The sequence below is a fragment of the Gallus gallus genome, chromosome 13, assembly GCF_016699485.2.
Source record: "Gallus gallus isolate bGalGal1 chromosome 13, bGalGal1.mat.broiler.GRCg7b, whole genome shotgun sequence".
Classification (NCBI taxonomy): domain Eukaryota; kingdom Metazoa; phylum Chordata; class Aves; order Galliformes; family Phasianidae; genus Gallus; species Gallus gallus.
In genome coordinates this window covers 15,288,157-15,311,181 of record NC_052544.1, presented here as the reverse complement: position 1 = coordinate 15,311,181, position 23,025 = coordinate 15,288,157, and the positions used below count along the sequence as shown (strand labels likewise).

Sequence of the window (23,025 nt, the reverse complement as noted above, 5' to 3'; positions counted from 1 at the left end):
GTGGTGGGGGCCGCTTCCCGCCGCGCTGCTGCCTCGCTTCGTCGTTCCGGGTGCTGGGGCGCCGAATGGCCGCCGTCTCCTAGCGCAGGGCCCGCACCGCCGTCGCCGCCATGGGCCGGGAGTCCAGGTGAGGGCAGCGGGGGCGCGGCCGCGGTCACGGACGGCCCGACCCGCTCCGGGACCCGCGGGTGCTTCGAGTAGCGGCCCGGCGCCGCCGGCGGGTGGCTGCGTGTGGGAACAAAGGGCCGCGGCGGCCTGCGGGCGCGCTGAGGGCACTGCGTGGGTCCTCCCGCCGCCTGCCGCGGCCCTCCGTCGTTCTGAGCAGCTGGGGGCCGGGCTCGGGCTTTGAGACGGGGCTCTGGGGCTGTGGGACGGCTTGGGGCCGCCCTCGGGGCTTACTCCGGGCTCCCCGGGCCGGCGCGGTCGCCTTACTCACATGTTTCGGCCCGGGGCCGAGGGGGGCTTTGTCCGGCGTGGGGCCCCCAGGGAGCGACGGTCCGTAGCGGTGCCCTGGGCCGGCTCCTGGGGCTCAGGCGGCGGACCTGGGCCTCTCTGGGCTTATGTGACCTCCTCGGGTTTGGTGTAAAGTAATAGCAACGGTATCGTCAGCCTGCTACGCTTTTAAAATTTTTGTTTCCTGTTGAGGAGGCGTTTATGGAATGTATCTCTTTAAGTTTCAGCATCATCGTGTACCTTTTGTCCTGTCACAGCTGGTACAAACACCTTATTCGGCGTTTTAACTAATTCAGCAGTAATGTGATCATATACTCCTTGGGTGTCCCGGTCACTGCCGCCAGGTGCTGTGGAGCTGCTCACACCTCTTAGGCTTTAAACCAGCTCTGCTGTATTCTGATGCTGTTCTTGCATCTGCACTGACTAGTTTAATCTGTCATCAGATTTTAACACTGAAACAGTTAACACTTAAAGCTTGATAACAGCCTGTAGGCTACAAGATCTGCTGGCAGCTCAGCTCCAGGTGCTGGCTCTGGATCTCTGAGGACTGCTTTACTTACCCCAGTACAGCTTCCATTCTGATAATGTGTTTGGTTTTAATTGGGCTTCAGGGTTGGACTGAACAGAAAAGTTTGCAGAAAGCACGTACAGAACGCGTTTGTCAAACCAGGCCTTTGATCTCTTCTTGTGCAAGCAGCCCCTGCTGGTCCCACTTGTGTCCCTTACCGTTTCAGAAGCTCTGTCCCCTTCTGCAAGTCTTTCTGTTTGTGGCAACTGCATGGTGAACTGGGTTGTACAAATTAAAAGAGAAAGTAAAATGGTGTTTTAAACTCAATTTTTACAGCATTCAAAATGTTTTAAAAGAAAGAGAGAAGAAATGGTGAGGGTGAGAGGGAGTGGTGGGTGGAGAAGGGCAGGGTGGAGAAGCGTTGGACTTGCTGTAGGGAAGCACTCATCAGACTGAAATGAGATGCCCAGATTTGTTGCACGTTGTAGAGGAAAATAGAAAAAGAAATCTTGGGGGGAAACGGCGAGCAGTTCTCATGGCATTTTGTGGCTGAGATTGGAAGAAATAAAAGATATCTGACAGTGACAGATGTTCTCCATGTTCAGTCATACTGCTGGTAGGCAGGATATGGATGTCACACTGCTACTGCACCGATTCCAAATGTATATACCTAAATATACCAACATGCTGAAAGAAACTCTATTATTTTTAGTGCCGGTACTGTTGTAATACAACTCTGTTGGCAATGACAGAAGGGAAGGGACGTGGGGGACTTGAGGTCTTGCCTTCTCTGCTTCTTCCCTCTTCCCAAGCCTAGCTCTTGGGGAGCGTGGAGCTAGTCCTTCCCAATGCATAATAGAAATGAGGGCATATCTCAACTGGACATTGTTCCTGATGTTGCAGTGTTCTCATGATATGCTTATATTAGCACACTAAAACAAAAGTATGTCTGAGTAATTCCTCTGATTCCAGCATCGTAAGGGATGTGTGTATACTAATTGGTATTGCAAAATTAGTGCAGGTGTTTCGGAATTTTATAGGTACCACAAATAATGATAAATAATTCTTTTGTCCTATCCACGCAGATATGACAAACCTCTCTTCCCCCTGCAAACTGTCCTCAAACTTACTCTCATCTTCGTTCTGTGAATTCACAACGCAGGCACTATCGGAAGCGCTCTGCGTCGCGGGGACGCTCTGGGAGCCGTTCTAGGAGTCGTTCTCCATCTGACAAAAGAAAACGTGAGGACAGACGCTCCAGGAGCAGGGATCGGGATCGCAGACGGGAGCGGTCGCGCAGCAGGGACAAGAGGAGGTCTCGCTCACGTGACAGGAAGCGCCAGAGGTACGTGCTCCGAAGTATGAAAGAATGCTTGTTATCCAATACTGATACTCATCCTCTGCAGTTGTTTACTTTGTTGTTGTTCCTGATAGATTTTACTATGCTTAATATTTTTGCTTATTAAATGATGTCTTGTTGCTGATGCTGGTGTTCGTAAGCTCTTAGTGATCTTGATGATTATTGGATTCCTTTTAAACCTGTTCCTTAGTAACAGGCTAGAAGTATGCTGTTGTCACATGCTAAATATGTACACTTTTGTTCTGGGGCAGACGTTCAAGAAGTAGAGAAAGGGAACGGAGTCGGGAGAGAAGAAGATCGCGAAGCCGAGAGAGAAGGCGCTCTAGGAGCAGAAGCAGAGGCAGACGGTCTCGATCCCCCAGTCCAAGCAAGAACCGGAAGACAGAAAACAGGTATGTGAGTTCTCTAGTTACAGTCTGTATCATAGTAACTAACTACTGTAAACATACTGATACATTGGAAGGAATCATTGGGCAAAAGCAACTGAAGTTGTTGTATGTAGAGGAAGGAGAATTTTCTGAGTGTACTGTAATTTCCCATCACTTAATGCCCCTTGATGGACTAAGTATTTTTATATTCCTTCCTTGAGGGTGTGTAAATGCTATTCTGTGTGTGTATTAATTATTTCTAACGCTGTTTGTTGTGAGAATGTTTTTGTAAAATGAGTAGCCAGTCCATTAGTTCTAACTGCAGTCTGTATAAAGAACAAGCAGGTTGACAACAATCCAGACATTATGAGCAGCTGGAATGAGTCCTTTAGAATAAGCGTATGGCTGATGGTAGAATTATTCAGTGGGCTGTGAAGTAATCTTAGTGAGATTTAATTGGCTAAAGTGAATTTTACATTTATTGTTATGAGCTAGCAAACATTTGGTTTAGATACATTTCTTTTTAATTGGAAGCACATTATGATAATAAAATCTGTGATAAGTGGGTTTTGTTTTAAATGGCTATCTGCATGTTGCATATGAGTTCTATAAGTAGCGTTTCCCAGAGAGAGGTGTTTCAGTGTCCTTCAGACAGTAGTGAATTTGCAGAGGGACATTCAAACTTCCACAGCAAGGAGCAAGATCACTTTACCTTCACCTAGAAATAGAACAAACAGGACTTTTTTAGTATCTCTTTTCAAACTGCTGCCTTCAAGGAGGTGTAGAATAAACAGCAGAACCACTGGAGTGTCAGTACTAAGTGTTCTGGAAGTGAATGCTGCAGCTTGGCCCTGTGAAGAAATGAGAAGAACAGAACCAGAGCATGTGAACAAGTGAAATGCAATAGGTTGTGCATTTCTGGCAGTTGTAGGGCATATTTCAATGAAAAGAGAAAGATTCTCTAGGAGATAATGTGCACTTCATAAGATATTTAAGAATACAGCCCTGTTCACAGTGCTCATGGTTTTGTTTCTATCCAACACATTTATTCCCCCCAGAGAAATAAACAAATGTTTTAAGAAATCTTTGCTGTTACCTTTCAGATCAAGATCTAAAGAAAGGACAGAAGGTGTGGAAGTTTCCAAAGAAAAGAAAAAAGAGAAAGATGACAAGGAAGAAGAGAAGGATAAAGATGCCAGTGCATCCACTGTGGCTACTGAGGTAGGAGCTCTTAGGATAATTTTTTAACTTTTAAATGTATAAACCAGGAGTTAAGATAGCCATAAATTACCGTATTAACAAAAGAAAAGCTATTCACAGGATTGGCCTACTAACTCCTGCCACAGGGTGTGCTTCTAGTTCTTGTTATTAGAAATGTTCTGTCAGCAAGGGCTCCCCATGCACAGATGGGTCACTTTTTTGTTGTTGTTCTTGAAGGATTTTTGGAAGTAGAGAGCAACAAGATGGATCTTCAGCCTTTTATAGATCCGTGGCTAAAATGAGTTGAAAGTCACTGATATACAATATGCTGCTCTAGTAAAAAAAGGAGGAACGTTTTATCCATAAAGGAATTTTTTAATTCATTATTATTTTAAGAATTGTATACATGCTACTATTGTGAAAAATAAAACAGCTGAATTTTGTATTTTAAAGCATTGGAGCTGCTTTTAGTGGTTTTTGTTTACTCTTATTGTGATAGGTCTGTATGCCCATTGATCAGCTTCATGCTCAGTTACATTTGTTTGGAAAGGTACTTTGGCTGAAGTATAGACAAATGCCAGTGGCCATTAATTTTCACTATTTGGTTGTTTCTTGTCATAGAATTTTGATCAGAACAAACTGGAAGAAGAAATGAGAAAACGAAAAGAAAGAGTGGAGAAGTGGAGGGAAGAGCAACGCAAGAAGGCTATGGAAAACATTGGAGAGCTGAAAAAAGAAATTGAGGAGATGAAACAGGGAAAAAAATGGAGTTTGGAAGATGATGATGGTATTTCAGTTTTATATGTAACATTTAAAACACATTTGTTCCTAATAATATTTTTATTGTCTTTAAAGCATTTAATGACTTTTCAAAATGTGAACTATAAAATAGCAAAGCCTAAATCTTGTCATGGCTTCAAACATTTTAAGGTACTATTGAGATTAACAAACCGGAGAGATTTTTTATGAAGAAAAATGATACAGTAATAAAGATGGACTGTAATTATTTGGGCAGGCTAACAATTTAACTGATGAACTCTTTTTCCTCTCTGTTTTATTCCCATCTTTCTTAATCATATTAGATGACGATGAGGAGACCGCAGAAGGAGAGAAGGAAGGCAATGAAGTTGAAGATGAAGAATTAGATCCTTTGGATGCTTATATGGAAGAAGTAAAAGAAGAGGTCAAGAAGTTCAATATGAGAAGTGTGAAGGGTGGAGGTGGGAGCGAAAAGGTAAAATTGTGTACTAGAATATTTGTCTTTTGAAGTAGCTTTGTGTTTCAATGTGGAAATGCTTTTGGAAAAAAGAAGGCAAGAAGTAGGTTAGATCCATTTAGTGATTGTTTGCCTTAACTTGGATTTTCTGATGTTTTTAATAAGCTGACAGCATTATCCTCATAAAATTTCACTGCAGAAGGTGTATGAAAGAGCAGCATAATGCATTCAGAAGTACAAATATTCTGTATATTTTATGCAGCACGGCTTTTATGTGATAATGCAATAATTGCTATTAACTTTTTTTTTTTTTTGGCAGAAATCTGGACCAACTGTTACCAAAGTAGTAACTGTGGTGACAACCAAAAAGGCAGTTGTAGAGACAGAAAAGAAGAAAGGGGAACTCATGGAGAATGACCAAGATGCAATGGAGGTAATTGAAGTGTCCTGTGTTTCTACTATGAAAAGCCAGTGTGCCTCTTACCAGAGGCATGAGAATGAGCATAGTCTGGGTTTTTTTTTTCATCTGCTATGAGATTGTCATTTGCTTATTTAATTTAAAGAGCCATGGTCAAAAGAGTATTGAACTTGTGCAGTCTTTTGTTACTTCTGCTATTTTGTGTCTCACAAATTAGTGGCATGCTAGCTATTGTATATACTCAATTTTTTTTATTACTGTTCTCTTAATATTTTTACTGTATAGTTGTGATTATTTCTAAATGACAAGACTGTTCTAGTTAGCATTTATAAAGCCATAGAAGTTATATGGAACAGTGCAAGTTAAGGTTTGGGAGAAACATGAAATAAATTGATGAAAGAATGATTTGGACTCCTCTCATAGTGAGAGCAGATTTTCAGTATCTGGTTTAATGGGCTAAGGAAAAACTCTTGCTTCTGAGTCAAGTTTCTGTATAAACAAATAACAGCATCTCAGAATGTCATTCATAGTAACTTACACACTAATTATAATCTATACAGTATTCTTCAGAAGAAGAGGAAGTTGATCTTCAGACTGCCCTAACTGGCTATCAGACCAAGCAGAGAAAGCTGCTAGAACCAGTGGATCATGGAAAAATAGAATATGAGCCCTTCAGGAAAAACTTCTATGTTGAAGTACCTGAACTAGCTAAAATGACACAAGAAGGTAAGTACAGGTATGAGCAGAACACGTTTTGATGTGCAAGGAAACAGCACATTCTGATTCAGTGTGGAGTGTTCTTGAAGAAAAGAGCAAAAAAGTACAGTACAGTTCAAGACTTTGGAGTAATTTTGATGAGAATTTGGATGGGAGGGGGAATTCTTTTTGAGCAACAGAATGAAAATGAATCAGGTCCCTACTACTGATAACCTCATGCTACTTCAAGGTAGCAGATAAATGTCAGGTTTGATTCTATTCTAATGCATACTCTGTTTCAGAGGTGAATGTGTACCGGCTGGAGATGGAGGGAATAACAGTCAAGGGAAAAGGCTGCCCCAAACCAATAAAAACCTGGGTACAGTGTGGTATTTCCATGAAGATTCTTACTGCTCTCAAAAAGTAAGCAAGTGATGTACAACCGATGCCATGCTTGATTTTGTTTACTGTGTTCTGTCATAAATATATCTGTGAGGAAAATATTCTTTGTTGTGTAAAGCAATATGTCCATGTCTGCTGATGTTATGTGTGTAGTCCTCAGAACATTTTGCAGTCAGAATTAAACAGTTGTTACAAAGTGTTCCTTGTGCCATTTGTATCATGTTACTGCCCATTTTTAAGATGTTTTTAGAATGACACCGATACATAGATGTGAATGTGAATATGCTCATTTCTTCTAGCATGACTGATAAGTGTCTGTCAAATCATATTTTGGTCCTGTAATCTGTTTTTTTAATGGTTTTTTTTTCCCCTTCTTTAAGACATGGCTATGAGAAACCCACACCCATTCAGAGCCAAGCTATCCCAGCAATTATGAATGGTCGCGACTTGATTGGCATTGCCAAAACGGGAAGTGGAAAAACTATCGCATTTCTGTTGCCCATGTTCAGACATATTATGGATCAGAGAGCTTTAGAAGAAGGAGAAGGTCCCATAGGTACTAAGCTTTTATTTTCAAAATTGCAATTTAAATAAACAAAAGCTCAGTTGTATGCTTTAGAAGGTTCTTCTTCTCTTGTTTATGGAAATGAATGCTTACTGTTACTATAATCCATTAGTGAGCAGCATTAGTTAATGAGCACTGCTGTTTGTTGTTGCTTGTGGTCACTCTGCTATTTAATGTTGTATCAAGAACACTTGCATATCCATATATCTGCAAAGGAGGCCTTGATTGATTTTGAAACTTTGATGCGTTTTCCACCTCATTCTCATGCTGTCATAGCTCTCTTTCTTGAAATTGCATCTTTAAAACAATACATGTTAGTAAGTTAGGAAGTGAGCTGCATATACTTCACGCAAATGCTTTGAACTTCATCACAAAAGCTTACTTTTGTATTGCTTAAATAACAGCATTTCTTATATTACAACATATGATGAATATGCTTTGCATTTCAGCTGTCATTATGACACCTACTCGGGAGTTGGCCTTGCAGATTACCAAGGAGTGTAAGAAGTTCTCAAAGACCCTTGGACTTCGAGTTGTCTGTGTTTATGGAGGAACAGGAATAAGTGAACAGGTGTGCATAAGACATACATTGCTTGTCGAATAACTCTTGGACTTTATTAATCAATACTACTTTTGAAGTGGATATAGTTAATTCTCTTTCCCATAAAATCCAGTATGTTTGCAACATCTATTCTGAACGTTCTCTGTATGAACAGCACTAATGTAAAAGCTTAAGCATTTGTACGTAACTTAGTCCTAAACATACCAGTATTTTTGAAAATTCTTAAGTGTGGTCTTTAAAATTTAAGACTGTTTCTTTATATATATGCACTGAGCATGACAGTAATTGAACTGCTTGTGAGATGTGGTAGTTGGTAAGTGAACAAGAAGCTGTATTTCTATGAGTGTTCCCCTCAGGAGTTATCTCAAACAAGAACCAGGAATGTTGGCTTTGGTTTGTTGCATTATCAAATACTGCATGTCAGTGTAATTTGGTGATTGATTTCCAGGGTATTTTTCTACTCCACATTTATGGAAATTTGATCTTTTGGTTGCCTGTGTGTATGGGAACATGGCTTTTAAACATAGTGAATACATCGTTTCTACTTGAATAACACATAGTATTTCATGCAGGCTGGGAACTGTAGTGAAAGTCATATCCCCACTGTAACTTCTACTTCTAGTAGAAGAACTTCTACTTCAAACTTAGTTTGCCAGAGGTCACTCTTTCGGAAAGCAGTTTTCAAGATTTAAAGAAATCCAAAAGTTTAAGGAAATTGCTAAGTAAAGTCTTTTAAATAAGCAGTTCACATTAATGAAACAGCTATACAAAAGTAATTGGAAATGTATGTAGCTTTTTTGTGAAGTCATACATGGTTTTTTTAAAAAAAAAAACAACACTAATCCTTTATTAAATTGAGTTTACTGTCTTTTAAAATCAGATAGCTGAACTCAAAAGAGGTGCTGAAATTATTGTTTGCACACCTGGACGTATGATTGACATGTTAGCAGCTAACAATGGTGAGTAGAAAACCTTTTCCTCTGGAGAATTTTTTATATTTGTTGTGTAATTCTAACGAATTCAAAAGATCATGTATTTTGCTAAATGCTTTTATGGAATTTTCTTATATCTCTTCAGGCTGCACTATCTAGTTATTGACAATATACAGCACTAATAATAGGTGTAATTATATATTGGCTTGGCTTTTCTGGGGGAGGACAGGAAGCGTTGCATTCTTGAAGAGCTTCTGAGAATATTTGTTAAATGTAAAACATGGTGTTCCAAATTTTTACCTTGAAGTTTTGATAAGAGGCTATCTGACAGTTACTTATTGTGTCTGCCCATTGGTCTGACATTATTGTTAGTGTAGCTCAGCAGTTACTTGCTTCTACTTGAAGAGTATTTGACTGCTTTTATCTGTTGGAATAAAAAACAACAACAAAACCACCAGACAAAAAAGCCCTCCCTACATGATTGTGAAAGAACTGTCCTTGCATCAAGTATTCAAGTTGGTTTAAACTGAGACACTGCAGCTTTAAGAGGTTTTGTCCTAGTGTAACCATTGCATGCTTGCTAGATAAAGTTTTATTATTAAATTATTCCACATCAAAACCTCTACTAAACTGTTGACATTATTTAACTTCTGTGGAAAAAGTACCTTCAAGAGATATAGAACTGGGCTTCCAAGACTTAAATCGTCAAAGGTAGGTACATTAATGCTGTTCCCAAGTCAATTTACGAAGTTATTATTTGGGGATGGAAGTGTTAGGGTGTTCAATAGATAATGTAGATTTTCATAAATACGTATTTTGTTACTTAAGTGTGAACTCCTTTTAAAAAATGCAGCGCTAAATCACCCCCACAAAATAACTGGAAGCTTCAGCTGCAATTTGCTGAAGCTGAAAGGACCAAATTCTGCTGTAGTTTGATAGGCAGAAGCCTCAGTCTTGGTCATAGAGAGTATGGAAATATATATTCCATTTTGAGAGCGCTCGGCAGTGTCACTGTGCAATTGTTTGGAAGTGAATATGTCCACATACTTATATATTTTGAGAATATGCTTCTTAAATCCTTGAGTTAAATCATTTTGATGAAAGGGAACCTCTTAGGTATTTGTTTGGGAAGGGTGTTAATTATCCTGCTCATCCTCAGCTCCAGATGTTTGCAGATACACAACTTGCTCATTTTGTTTCCAGCTGTCCCAGAGTTTGGGGTGGTCCTTCTTTTTAAATCTGGTAGTGATACTGGGTAGGTTTTAATCTTTATATATTCATTTGGAAAAGACTGCTTGCTCTGTTTTATGCGTATTATTAGCAGTTAACTAGAATTACTGATTATCCTCAAATAGTTATTTCTAGCTCCAAGGAAGCATTACAGATAATATGTATGAAAGGAATTTTTCTGAGGCTGCAACAGTTAGCACTGGACTTTGCCTTCCACACATGCGCTGTAATCTCTAATATGTTTTTTTCTAGGTGGCGCTGTCAGATTATGGCTGATGTGGCTCCTTGCTTCATCTCAGTCTTAGTTTTATGATGTGTTTTGGCGAGGGCAGTTTTCTGAATTTTACAGGTTCTTCTGGCCCTATGATGGTATGCAAGAGAAGAGTTTGACAAAATAAAGGGCCTAGTGCATACTTTACACATTTCCCAGAATGTTTGAGATTAAAATGAGAACACTAAAATTCACTTTTAGTGAATTTTTTTTAACAAGTAATTAATGCATTTCTTGGAAGATAGTGAGAATATATGTAATATTTAAATATATATATATATACACACATATATAAATAAATTCCTGAGGGAAACTAAATTTCCATTTGATTTTGTTTCCCATGTGCTTTTTCCTCTCCTTTCTCAGGTCGGGTAACAAATCTCCGCAGAGTCACATACGTTGTCCTTGATGAAGCAGACAGAATGTTTGACATGGGTTTTGAGCCTCAGGTAACTGATGACATGCCTGAAAATGCCATGAACTGTTACTTTTCACTTAAAGGATTTTGCAGTATCCTACGCTATGTAATTGTTAGACTACGAGTAGCAGAATGTGCTGTATATAGATGACAGTTTAAACTAACATTTTCATTTTTGCATTATCCTCACACTTGAGTTTTGATAAATTCTTAATTAGAACATAATTTCTCTCTAATCTATCTTTACATATATATGTGTTAGACATGTTAGACAGTAGTTGCTGGCAGCTTTGGGCAGCCAGAGCTCTTTCAGTGCTCTCACCTAGGTCCGAAGAGGAAATCTGTAAAGAAATATTTTGTATTCGATGTAATCCATACATTACCTAACTTATTTAATGAGACAGCTCTATATGTATATGAATTTCAATTACAGTACTTGAGTACTAACAGGAAATGTTCTCTTAAACCAGGTTATGCGCATTGTAGACAACGTCAGGCCTGACCGTCAGACTGTCATGTTCTCTGCTACTTTTCCCAGAGCTATGGAGGCATTAGCTCGGAGAATCCTAAGTAAACCTATAGAAGTGCAGGTTGGAGGCAGAAGTGTTGTCTGTTCTGATGTGGAGCAGCATGTTGTAAGTATCACACATCCACCTTGCTTATCTTCTTTCAGAAGGTTTCCAGCAGTATAAAAAGAGCTTTTATTTTTAGATGTCCACTGAGTTTTGTTAGATGTGAACTGAAAAGGTAGCACAACTTAATCTGCAAATGCAGTGTGATCACTTTTTTTAACTTGTTTGTACACTGCTGAGCTGTGCAGCAGTTCTGCCACTAGTGATGGACGCAGCATGGAAAAGCAATCTCCTGCTCCTGATTTTTTTTTTATTATTGTTATGCCTTTTATCCTGAACGTGTTTAATGACTGAAGGTAATTACATTCTTTTTGCTTTCTCCTTTTTTTTTTTTTTCTCCAGATTGTGATTGAAGAGGAGAATAAGTTCTTAAAGCTACTAGAGCTACTGGGCCACTATCAGGAGAAAGGATCAGTTATCATATTTGTGGACAAACAAGAACACGCTGATGGGTTGTTGAAAGATTTAATGAGAGCTTCTTATCCCTGCTTGTCTCTTCATGGAGGTAATCTGCAATTTCAGGAGCTCACGTCAAGATCACCAACCTAGAATATTCATATGTGGTAGTTAGGAAGAAAAGCATCTTGCATAGTTCCTACGTAGTACCAAATTAGAATATTTTGTCATAAGCAGCTTTTGCTTTGTAATTGGGGAAGTATATTTGTTTCTCAATTTCGAAACAGATGTGATAGTTTTCTTTTGTTCCCTGTGAGATGTTATCAGATACCAAATCTTGTCTCACTACAGTAGGGTTGTGAACTGAGTGTTAACACCTCTTAGGGAGTATTACTAACTGCGTAATGTACAGCGGTGAACACCAGCTGAGGGAGTATTATGTGAGACTTTGAAATTCCACAATAGCAGCTGTTGTCTCACTTTTCTGCCCTCAAGAAGTAATACAATGGAAGTGGTTTAGCAGTGAGAAGAGGCCATCTCTGTAGGATACTGTTCATCACAGAGTATTTGTCTAAATATAGTGCTCTTGAGCGTACAGTAACCAATAAGTACAAAATCACTGTTCATGTAGTGCAACACTGGAAGAGGGGACAAAATAACCTCCTTTTTTTGAGTGTTCCATTGCCTTTAGTGAACAGACAAAGTTGCCAGATGAGATCTGAGCTGAAATATGAAGTCAAATAGAAAGTCTTTATTTCAAAACTTTTTATAGGATTTTGTAGTGCAAAAACTGAAGTTTTCATTATTGTGGATAACAGACGAAGAGGTTTATTATTCTGGATAATTTGTATTGCCTGTTAGTGTAAGTGTATGGAAATGTTATTTCCGTAGAGTTTGAGCTTTTTGAAGTTGGAGAGTATTTTGACCAATGTACAAATTCTTTTGAGTAGAAATCAGAAGATAGTTAATAAAAATGAATAAAGGCCCAGCTTCATAGCTTCATAATGTGTCTGGTTTCCTGCAGGCATTGATCAGTATGACAGGGACAGCATAATTAATGATTTCAAGAATGGAACTTGCAAACTTCTGGTGGCCACATCTGTAGCAGCAAGGGGTTTGGATGTAAAACAATTGATGCTAGTGGTCAATTACAGTTGTCCCAACCATTATGAAGATTATGTGCACCGAGCAGGCCGAACTGGACGAGCTGGTAATAAAGTAAGTGTAATCACTTGCCTGTTATTGTTAATACTGAAAAAATGGCCTTATTTACTGCTTGATAAAGGTGTTCAGTGTACAGAGTAGGTAGCTCTGTAGGTAGCTACAGAGGGAATATTTTGTTATTGATGTGAAGAAGGTTTTCTTTTAGAGTGCCCTTAAGGTTTTTGAGAGATGATGTGTAAAATGCATTCTGAATTTTTAGCAATCTGAAAGTTGGAATTTATATTTTCTTCTGCCATATAGATATCCTTTTAAATTCCATTTGTGGCTTAAAGTTTGGTGTTTTTCACCGTTGGAAATGTGCCTTACTAAGTTTCTAAGGTTTTCTTTTCTGAACTTAAAACCATGACAGGATTGAAAGGAAGGAATTCAATTTCTGCCATCTGTGGTTGATTACCTCTGTGTCAACTTCATGGGAAATCACATTATTCATACTACAATCCCACTGGAAAAAAAAAAAAAGCATGAATATCATGGTTACTTTTATTGACCAGAACAGCAGCATCTGTGTGAGGGCATGACAGTTAAGTTAGAGGTAGAGTTTCTGTAGAGATTGTTCTTTACCATCTTTTAAATTAATTTTGACTAGGGATTTGCATATACGTTCATTACCGAGGATCAGGCACGGTATGCTGGTGATATCATTAAGGCTTTGGAATTATCCGGGAATCCAATTCCTGCAGATTTAGAGAAGCTCTGGGCTGACTTCAAAGAACAGCAGAAGGCTGTAAGTAGTCCTTTATTCTGTAGTGTACTTTGCTCTGTGTTTAATGTGTATGCTGTGCGTCCAGTTGCACACTGTATACAATTGTGAGTCGTTGCTGAGTTCGTTGAGAGCGCATATGTGTGCTGAGGTTTCAAGATCTAGGGATTTGTTGTTGTTGTTTGATTTGGTTGCTTTTTGTACAGAATCCCAGTAGTGTATTGCTTCTGTCTGCTGAATTAACACAGCTGTTTTTATTGCACTTCATTGTAAAATACAGTATTTAAAATTTGAAGAGCTTTCTAAACATGCTAGGGTTTGCTTTTTTAAATAAATTACTTTAATTATTTGTGCATTTCCATAGTTATTATTTTCAGAAATTGCTTTTAAAACTTTAGTTTATACATGAAAACACACTTTTTATTTTAGGAGGGAAAACTGATTAAAAAAAGCAGTGGATTCTCTGGCAAAGGCTTTAAATTCGATGAAACAGAACAGGCCTTGGCTAACGAAAGAAAGAAGTTACAGAAAGCAGCTCTTGGCTTGCAAGATTCAGATGATGAAGATACAGCAGTTGATGTAAGTGTCTGAAGTTTTTTGAGGATTTCCAATGTATTCATGTGTTGTTTTTTTCCAGTAGGTTACAGAGCATGTTGCAGAATGCATGGATTTTTGTTATTACATGTCCCGTGCTACTGATTTAGTGAATTAAATTCCATGGATAGATGTGTATGTATTCTTTGATAGAAAAGATGCATAGCTCTCCTATGAAGATCTTGAAAATCTGTTCCTGACCAACTGGTATTTTATGCTTAAAATATGTAGTGATGTAAATGTCACAGAAGTTAATACTGACACTAATCTTACTGACACTAATCTTCCATAGATGAAATGGAATGATTGCCTTGAACTACAAGTGCCCTCAATTACAAATGCTTTTTTTACATGTAGTGTTTTAAAGAAATTCCCAGTGGCCTTTTTCTATTTCTAAATCCTTACTAGGTCTCTTTCCAAACATTAGACTCCTTTTTGTGAACTTGCAAGTAAATGCTACGTTCAGACTTATTGCTGGTTTGTAGATCTGTTCAGTTTGTTCTGTAGTTCTGAGCATGCTTCTGTCATTTATGCAAGATTTACATGTGAACCATGTGAACTAAATGGTCCTTAGTGTTTTCTGTCTTTAAGATGATTGTTAATGGTAAATGCAGTGATTTAATAATATTTATTTTGTTCAGATTGACGAACAAATTGAAAGCATGTTCAATTCAAAGAAAAGAGTAAAAGACATGGGAACACCGGGATCATCAAACGCTCCTACGCCATCAGCTGGTAATGCAGAAAAACTGGAAATTGCTAAAAGATTGGCTTTGAGAATCAATGCTCAGAAGAATCTCGGAGCAGAGGCACAAGTATTTGTCCCCTTCCATTTTAAGGTAAGCTGTTTACAGAACTTTTTTTTTTTTTTAAGATGTTTGTACAGTGTTCAGTTTTTTGTTTTCTCACTGCTGTTTTGTTTACTGTTTCTTCTCTCTGATGTCATACTGCATTATGTAGCTCATTTACACTGCTATCTCAGTTAAAAGTTGTAGTTTCTGTAGTTGAGCTAATTTAATGTAGAAGTGGAAATGCTTTGTCTGCCTTGGCAAAAAAAAAAAGCAAATTGTGTAACTTTATCAGTAATGATAAATGAATTTGATTTTGTCAGCTTAGCAGAGCTGCAGAATATCTGCTGAAGCATCTAATGCACAGTTCAGACTTAGGGTAACATGGTCTAGTATGTCCAAATGTATTTTGAGCTGAAGGTATGAAAGACAATTAAGATCTTTTGTACACAGGGACATTCTGAAGATGTGTTTGTTATGTGGGCATTTGAAATATGTAGAAAGCTTTAACGATACCCTTGCTGGCTTGCGTGGGACTTGTTTTGGCTACACTGTTTTCAACATGGACCTGTTCTTTCTTTTATTTTGATGGGTTCCTTTTTACAGGACGTGATGCAGCAGGCTACAAACGCTATCCTTAGGGGAGGCACAATTCAAGCTCCTACAGTATCTGCCAAGACCATTGCAGAACAATTGGCTGAAAAAATCAATGCTAAGCTGAATTATGTACCTATAGAGAAGCAGGAGGAAGAGAAACAGGATGGTGGACAGAATGAATCTTTTAAGAGATATGAAGAAGAATTAGAGATCAACGATTTCCCACAGGCAAGTAAACATTTTGCTAATGACTATCATTTAACAAGTATAGCTTGGACAGTGATCACTCCAATAACATGTTTTGTTTCTAGTTCTTATTCTAGTTGAAATCACTACATCTGTGGTTACTTTTCAGCTTGTAGACAGACAGTGCTTTGGATGTATTACAGAGAATATCCCTAAAACAAGCATTCCTTACTATGCAAAAATCTTTTTACCCTCTGCTACTGACCTCTCATATCGAAACCTTTGACACTGTCTAGTGTTATATTTGAAAGGCCATACTACTATCTATGACTCTGATCCTGTTCCTTTTTGTTAAATGGAAGTACACAGAATATTTGCCCTGGAGGTCTATTCTTCCTGCAAAAAGTATTAAATAAAATACTTCAGTGCTGTTTCAGAAAATTGTAAGAAAAAGTTACTGGTTTAAAACTTCCAGTGTGGTAAAATGGAAGTTCTTTAAGGGGGTCTTGCTTCTGTAGTACTGTCGTTTGTCTAAAAGGTCAACTATGCTTTGAAATGCTGTTGTGTTGATGCTTTTCTGCTTGTTGATTCTCCTGTATCCTTTTCCTTGCAGACTGCCAGATGGAAAGTTACCTCCAAAGAAGCGCTACAGAGAATCAGTGAATATTCTGAAGCTGCTATTACAATCAGAGGAACTTATTTCCCTCCAGGCAAAGAACCCAAGGAAGGAGAGCGAAAGATTTATTTGGCTATAGAGAGTAAGCATTCTTTCTTTAAGTAATTCAGTTAAATACACTACTGTAGTTTTATTGTTAGGCATGGAATCTCTCTAGTGTTTGGATGCTCAGTTACAGACTTCCTGTAGTTACTTGACAGATAAGTGTAATTGCTAAGAAAATGCTCATCTGTCTCAATACCCTTTGGCAGATGATCCATGGGGAGCTCAGAGATGCTGCTCTTAAGAAAGGTGACCTGCTATAGAACAGTAGCAAACATTTATGGGATCAATTTGGGGTAGAAATAAGCACAAAGATGTTGTTTGTGCCTATGTGAAATAAAGAGAAAAGTTGAATTTATGGGTTTTGGCTGTTAAAAGAATAAGAAATTACATCAACTACTAGAACAGAAACTTTGTAAATGATGTGGTGATTGAGTAGAATCTTTCTTAAGGGAGTATGATATTTATACATTTATTTCTGAATATTGTAATTTACAACTGTCTGTTTTAAGTATTTTCCTTAGAACAGACTGTCACTAGCTGTGGCAGCCTATACAACATTGTGTTCATCAACAAATAGTTGGGGATATTTGGCTTTACAGTGCTTGTGAAAATAGCCAACATTGTTACGCTTTTGTTTTTTGTATTCAGGTGCCAATGAATTGGCTGTACAGAAAGCAAAGGCAGAAATCACACGACTTATAAAAGAAGAGCTTATTAGATTGGTGAGTGAAATGTTCAGAATGCAGAGAGAAAGTGCTTCAACTAATGCCTTATGAAATTGATCTCTACAAATGTTGGTGCTCTGGCATACATTTATATTAATACCAGGGACTGGAACCTGTATAAGTTTAAAAAAAACAACCATTGACCAGCCCAGAAAATACATTACTTTGTTCAGTCAACTAGACATATGGCTGTTATCCAGCCACCAGATGGAGATAACACCTTAACAGAGCTATTTGACTAAGAACCCCTTAAATGCTCAGCTCCTCATTAATTTCCTAGTTTCAGCACCATCAAGCATGGGGGAGGAGAATTTATTCCCCTTATTTTCATCCTTTATATGTCCTGGGAGATTTGGTTTGCCATAGGATTACAGCATACCCAGCTGATAATCAGCTGTGTTCATCTTTTTTTTTTTCCCCAGTAAGATACTGTCTTGACTAATAGTGGTGTGAGTTCTGTGGCTGAGGAAACCATGGCTTCCTCTGAAATAACCCCAGTGTCACTGTGTTACATTAATGCCTCTGTTGTTTTCCTTTTAAGGAGACTTTATAGATTTACTTTTTTCTCAAAATTGTTGACCTCTGCATACAAATGTCTTCCAAAGGAGGGAGGTTGCTAATGGACTGCTTATTTACATGTCACATGGATTTACTATGAGTGAGCTTTTATTGCAATGAATTTCTCCATTTTTGCTTTTAACTGTGATTTATTCTCTCCTCTATTTGCAGCAAAATTCATACCAACCAACCAACAAAGGAAGATACAAAGTTCTATGAGTACTTGGAGCAATCTGTCTGCTGGTGGCTGGTGTGTGAGACTTCGTGGCTTCTGTTGTTTTTGCTGTTTACACTGCTTATTGTAAATTAAGATTTTTTTTTTTTTTAATTTTGTCTTGCGGACATTTTTTTAACAGAAAATTGGTATTTGCTGAGACATCTTAATTCTTTCCACTAAGGTTAGCAGTCTTAAAGCAGACCAGTTTTGGCAAAGCATGACTTAATTTAAAAGTGCAGTTTATATACTTTACACCATAAAGAATATAAAATAAAATGATTTTAATTTTCCTGACAGGCTATACTGTTAAGTAAATTAAACAGTGTTGAGATTTGTGTTGGAAATTGTTAGAATGTACCTGCTTCATATTGTGGGGACGATTCACACCATATCAATTTATACTGGAATAATGATAAAACACCAAAATAAAGGCAGGATTTTCTCCTGATCGATCCATAGCATCTCTCTGGCTGGTTCCACACACAGAAATTCCCTGTACAAATGTCCCTCTAGTGTCAGAGAGAATTTTATCCAGAAATACTTGAGGTTTTAAAATCTTCTCACCCCTTTCATCTCCCATTTTGTCCTTATGATCCAGGTAACACAATAACTCTTCAGTGTTCTTTTTCTTTTCTTTTTTTCTTTTCTTTTTTGTAAAGTGAAATGTTTTGTAGTATGAAAATAGTTTCCATGTTTTTTTTCTAAACATCAGAATTTTAGGATTTTATTTTTTTTCTCATTTTCTGACATAAGAATGAAAGCCTGTTTCATTTAAAAAGAAATACTCAGAGACAGGAAGAAAAAAAGAGAAAAGCTTCTTTTGTAATGAATATATGACTGTCACATTTTTTACAGTGTTCTTATATATACATTTAATGTGATTGTCTTCAAGGTTGTTGTCTTTATTACTGTTAGGACATGGCTTTAAAAATTGATAACAATATTTATGATTTGGATCCACAGATTTTGACTGTCACTGCAGTCAGTAAGCTACCACGTTACTGGGACAGACAAGACCCTTCTTTCTTTTTGAGGTCTCATCCACATGATCATTAGTATTCATGATGGACTTCTTACTCTAACCGTTTAGCTTTCCTTACTCTACTTATTTGCAGCATAAACAGCAGTAATTGAACTGTCTTGTTCTGGCAGCTGCATGACTTTGGAGATGATGACTTTCAAAAGGACTTTTGTAGAAAGCTTTTCTTACCTGACACGCTGACAAAAATGTGTCATTTTAAAGTAGCTGTGTATATACTGCTTTAACTCTGATGAAGACAAATCATACAATCTGCATCACAGCTGTATAAATTTACAACTTTGGTTTCCAATCTTCAGGTAATTTAAATGGCCATTTCCGTTTGCTTACAATTGTCTGTTATTCTCATGTCTGTGTCTTACTTTCAATACAGGAAAGAGAAGTAATGATGATATTAACAGCATACATTTGGTATAAAAACACCTATAATGTAACACTTGCCAATGTTAATCCAGTAAGTCCTTGGGTAGAACAAAGAGAAGCACACAATAATGCATTTCAAAATTTAAAACAGAAATCTCAAGCTAAAAATTGATGGTTCCCTTTAAATACATCAGGTTTCTTTCTGTTAAAAAGTGGATGTTGATATGTTTCATACAACTTCTTTGTGGAATTGTTTCACTTTTTGACACCGTCCCCCAAGAAGAGTAACAGATTTTGATGTATTTAATGAAGAGCACTTTCAAGTTTGGACAGTCTGACATTTCTTTAAAAGTCTTCTTTCAAATGTTCGGATATATATTGGTATCTTCTAAAAGCAAACAAACAGAAGGGCACGATGGAAACATTCTTGTGATTTCCAGCTTTGCTCTGTTGGATTTCAGAGCTGGAACAATGTCTAACCTTTAAACTTCCTGGGGTTTTTAAATGCAATGTCAATATTCCTATGTTTTTTAAATTCCAGCAAAAATAAAAAATAATTTCAATGTATATTTTTTCAGAAACAGTCTTTTTGAATAACTAGCCTGTTTTATGCACTTACCTTGCTTCCACATTTTCTTTGAGTTAGCCTTATGCTGTTTGGAGTAGGAAAATATGTATAGTAACTATTGCTTGTCATTTTCTGCTAGAAATGCAGTAGGATGCAGATCAGACTCAGTTAATGGGTGCTGCTGCTGGGAAGGAAGTTGCATTAAAGGTGTCTGAATACACGGAAACAGGAGCCAAATGCATATGAGACAGAAGAAAGAAATTCTCAAGTTAACAAGTATACAAGGTAAAAAAATATTAAGTGGAGGTGAGAATAAAAACTGAGAGAAGAGAGAATTAAGTACTGAAAAAGAGTGCACTTGGTTATTCCCTGTATGTGTACAGCAGTATCGACCAAAGCTTTATAAACATCTCTGTTTCACTGCTTTCCAGGGAATCTGACCTGGGCAGATTCCTGTCCGCAGCTGCTGGAAGAGTGCAGGTGTGCTGTATGTGTATTTGTTTGTTAGAACAGGCTCTGCTTATGTGTTTTGTTACCTACCCAAGGTGAAACGTTCCTGGCTTTCTAAGTTACCCTACCGCTTGCAGTGCTTGAGTAAACAGGGAGTGGTATTTTGTGTGGATAAGTAAAGAAATATTTGGTTCTGGGTCATGGACAAGTTTTTGCTTATGTTCATGAGAAACTGCTGTTATTTCAGAACTACTGCCATGGTTAAAGAAACAAATATGTTTATTTGCAAGAATGGAGACTGCGGAGGTAGCCAGAATTAATTTTTAATTTTCTATCACGGGCACGCACTCTCAATGCTATGTTGCTGTACAACTTAGTGCAGCTTTTTCTAAGTTAGCCTGAATGCCCTTTAAGTAGGCTGGAGATGAACTGAGGTGCTCAGCGTGTTGGTGTAAAACCAGCCCTTGCCACAAGTGTAATCGCAGTGAGTTATTCCTGAGCGTCGTGCACGGTCCCTTCCCTTCACTGCATCCGATCCCAGGAGCAGGACGTGTGTGTGCGCGCACGCTGACCTCACGTGATGCCCGAGGAATGCACTTTCCTTTTGATTATTTTTCTTGACCCAGATCACTTCCAAATATGGTCTCAGCTTAAACAAGTTTGTATTCTTAGAGCTTGGGCGTTTGCAGAAGAAATTCTGGCTTCCAGCTAACTGTGGCTGCATGGGGGGAGTGGAGGCGGAGAACAACCTAAAAATGTAAAGATGAAAGGTGCCCAGCTGGACTCCTATTTGTCCCAAAATGTACATTTTGTACGATGTTTATATGGTGGTAGACAGGAAGATTTGTTTTGATATTTTTAGCTACAGTGGAAACAATTGTTTTTAAATAAATGACTATTGCTGAGTGATTGCCACCCAAACACCGCTTCTCTGAGACTTCTCATCTGAAACAGATTGAAATAGTTTCCTTTATCCAAACTAAGAGAGAGAAAATTGTTAAGCTAATCAGCATAAGCAGAGGTAAAGTAATTAATACCTCAGAAATTACTAGTTGTCGTGAGCTAAACAATTATTATTAACCCACTATGAAGGGTAAGATTATTATTTTATACTTTGACCATTCTAAGTGTGAAGTTTGTCATCCCAAAAATGTTTCTCAGAAAAACAGATAGCACTGGGCAACTGCTCTGAAGGTAACTGCTTAGCAAGGGAAACGTTATGCTTAACGAAAATCCTTAATCTTAACAAAAACATGCATTTCCTCTGCCTGTGTATGTCAGCAAACAAATGAATTTTTAGCTCCAGTAACGTGTTCTTAAGTAGAGCGTTGGTCATGGCAGTTACAGCTCTAAATTGTCACAGCTTGCTCAGCATCCCGTGTAGCTGAGGACAGCACTGAGCTCCTGTGACTCTCTGTTGGCAACAGGAGGAACTTCTGCTCAACTTGAAAATTTGGATTCATCAGACCCAGTGCAGGAGAATGGGATTTTGTGGTCTAGATGTAGGGAGAGGCCGCATTTCATTGCATTACCTTACAGATAACGTGATTGTCTGCTACTGGTAATGACAACTTAGAAAGCGGGAAGCAAATTCCCAGTCTGTGCAATGGCTGTGCTTCAGACCCAGGGCATTTCACAAGACAGTCACAGACACAGTTGTCTTTGTTTGCTTGCTGTTTTTATTAGCGGTGTGTGGATGAGAAAACCAGGCCCCATTGCTACCAGATGAGCAGTGTGGGCACTGGAGGTGACTCGTGGAATTGGTTTGCCCAGGGCACAATGCAGAGCAGCCACATGGGCACAGCGCCGCACAAAGGCGCGTCCAGCACTGAGCTCTGGCAGCAGCAGTCTCAACAAGAGCCTGATGGAGGTTTCACAGCATTGTGGATGGAACCTGCCCCTGCTTCAAATTACAGGTTCGCTGCTGTGTGTTGCTGTGAGCATTTCTGCATTCTTTGAGCTGATATGTTTTTCTGGACGAAGCAGGAGCCTGACTTCTGTCACCTTACACACCAACTTACTGACAAAAGGAAAAAATAAGATACCAAAGAGATTCTCAAATTTCTCCTTGACTTGACGTGGCATTTCCAACAAGAGTTAGAAGCAGTGGAAACTCATAAATAAATTCAACAATTTGCTAAATTTAGCTGAATAAATGCTGCTTTTCCCTGCCGCTCTATGTCAGAAGTGGGGATTCCTTCATGCATTGGGAAGCACCAGCAAAAAAATCCAAGCCATGGTCTTGGCAGGATGTTTCACAGCAATTGTTAGCCTGAAAAGCTCTGAATATTCTTACGAATGGAATATCACAGGGTTGGAGAATGTGTGCACTCTTCCAGGTGAGTTTCTCAGGGGTGTGTGTGGTATCTGAGGACTTGTGATGTACAGCGTTGTTACGGACTGCTCGCTGTGGGTGCTGGCAGCAAGCTGGCCGGTGCAGCTGAATATATGGCACTGTTGCTGTTAGAGTAATTAAGAGCACTGATTATCATCAGTTGGTCGTGCCCTGCTGTGGGTGTTACTGTGTCATCTCACTGGTCCTGACCTCGATGGCAGGAGGTTGGATGGTGGGAAGCACTGGGCACAATTCTTTGAGGACTCAGTATTCCTTGCAGCTGGTGCTGCGAGATGGATGTGGTAACGGGGCACAGACTGGAGCTCCCAGCCC

General features: G+C 38.6%; 1 protein-coding gene across 1 annotated transcript; it reads left to right on the top strand.

Moving 5' to 3' along the window:
- Positions 1 to 40: 40 nt before the first annotated feature.
- On the top strand, positions 41 to 19,906 carry DDX46 (DEAD-box helicase 46). The gene is made up of 23 exons (NM_001389392.2): positions 41 to 127; positions 2,124 to 2,306; positions 2,573 to 2,713; positions 3,793 to 3,910; positions 4,511 to 4,676; positions 4,972 to 5,123; positions 5,425 to 5,538; positions 6,084 to 6,249; positions 6,522 to 6,642; positions 7,002 to 7,177; positions 7,636 to 7,757; positions 8,629 to 8,707; positions 10,548 to 10,630; positions 11,070 to 11,234; positions 11,574 to 11,736; positions 12,652 to 12,845; positions 13,438 to 13,575; positions 13,981 to 14,130; positions 14,787 to 14,984; positions 15,540 to 15,758; positions 16,330 to 16,474; positions 17,086 to 17,159; positions 17,892 to 19,906. Exons 1-23 carry the CDS (start codon positions 111 to 113, stop codon positions 17,937 to 17,939), a joined length of 3,132 nt encoding a protein of 1,043 aa, NP_001376321.1. The 5' UTR covers positions 41 to 110; the 3' UTR covers positions 17,940 to 19,906.
- The last annotated feature ends 3,119 nt before the right edge of the window (positions 19,907 to 23,025 follow it).

Bases quoted from the DNA above. Each gene is read 5' to 3' on its own strand.
- DDX46 (NM_001389392.2), top strand. The intron at 5,124-5,424 runs GTAAAATTGTGT...TTTTTTTGGCAG, and splicing joins GTGGAGGTGGGAGCGAAAAG to AAATCTGGACCAACTGTTAC. The intron at 12,846-13,437 runs GTAAGTGTAATC...AATTTTGACTAG, and splicing joins CTGGACGAGCTGGTAATAAA to GGATTTGCATATACGTTCAT.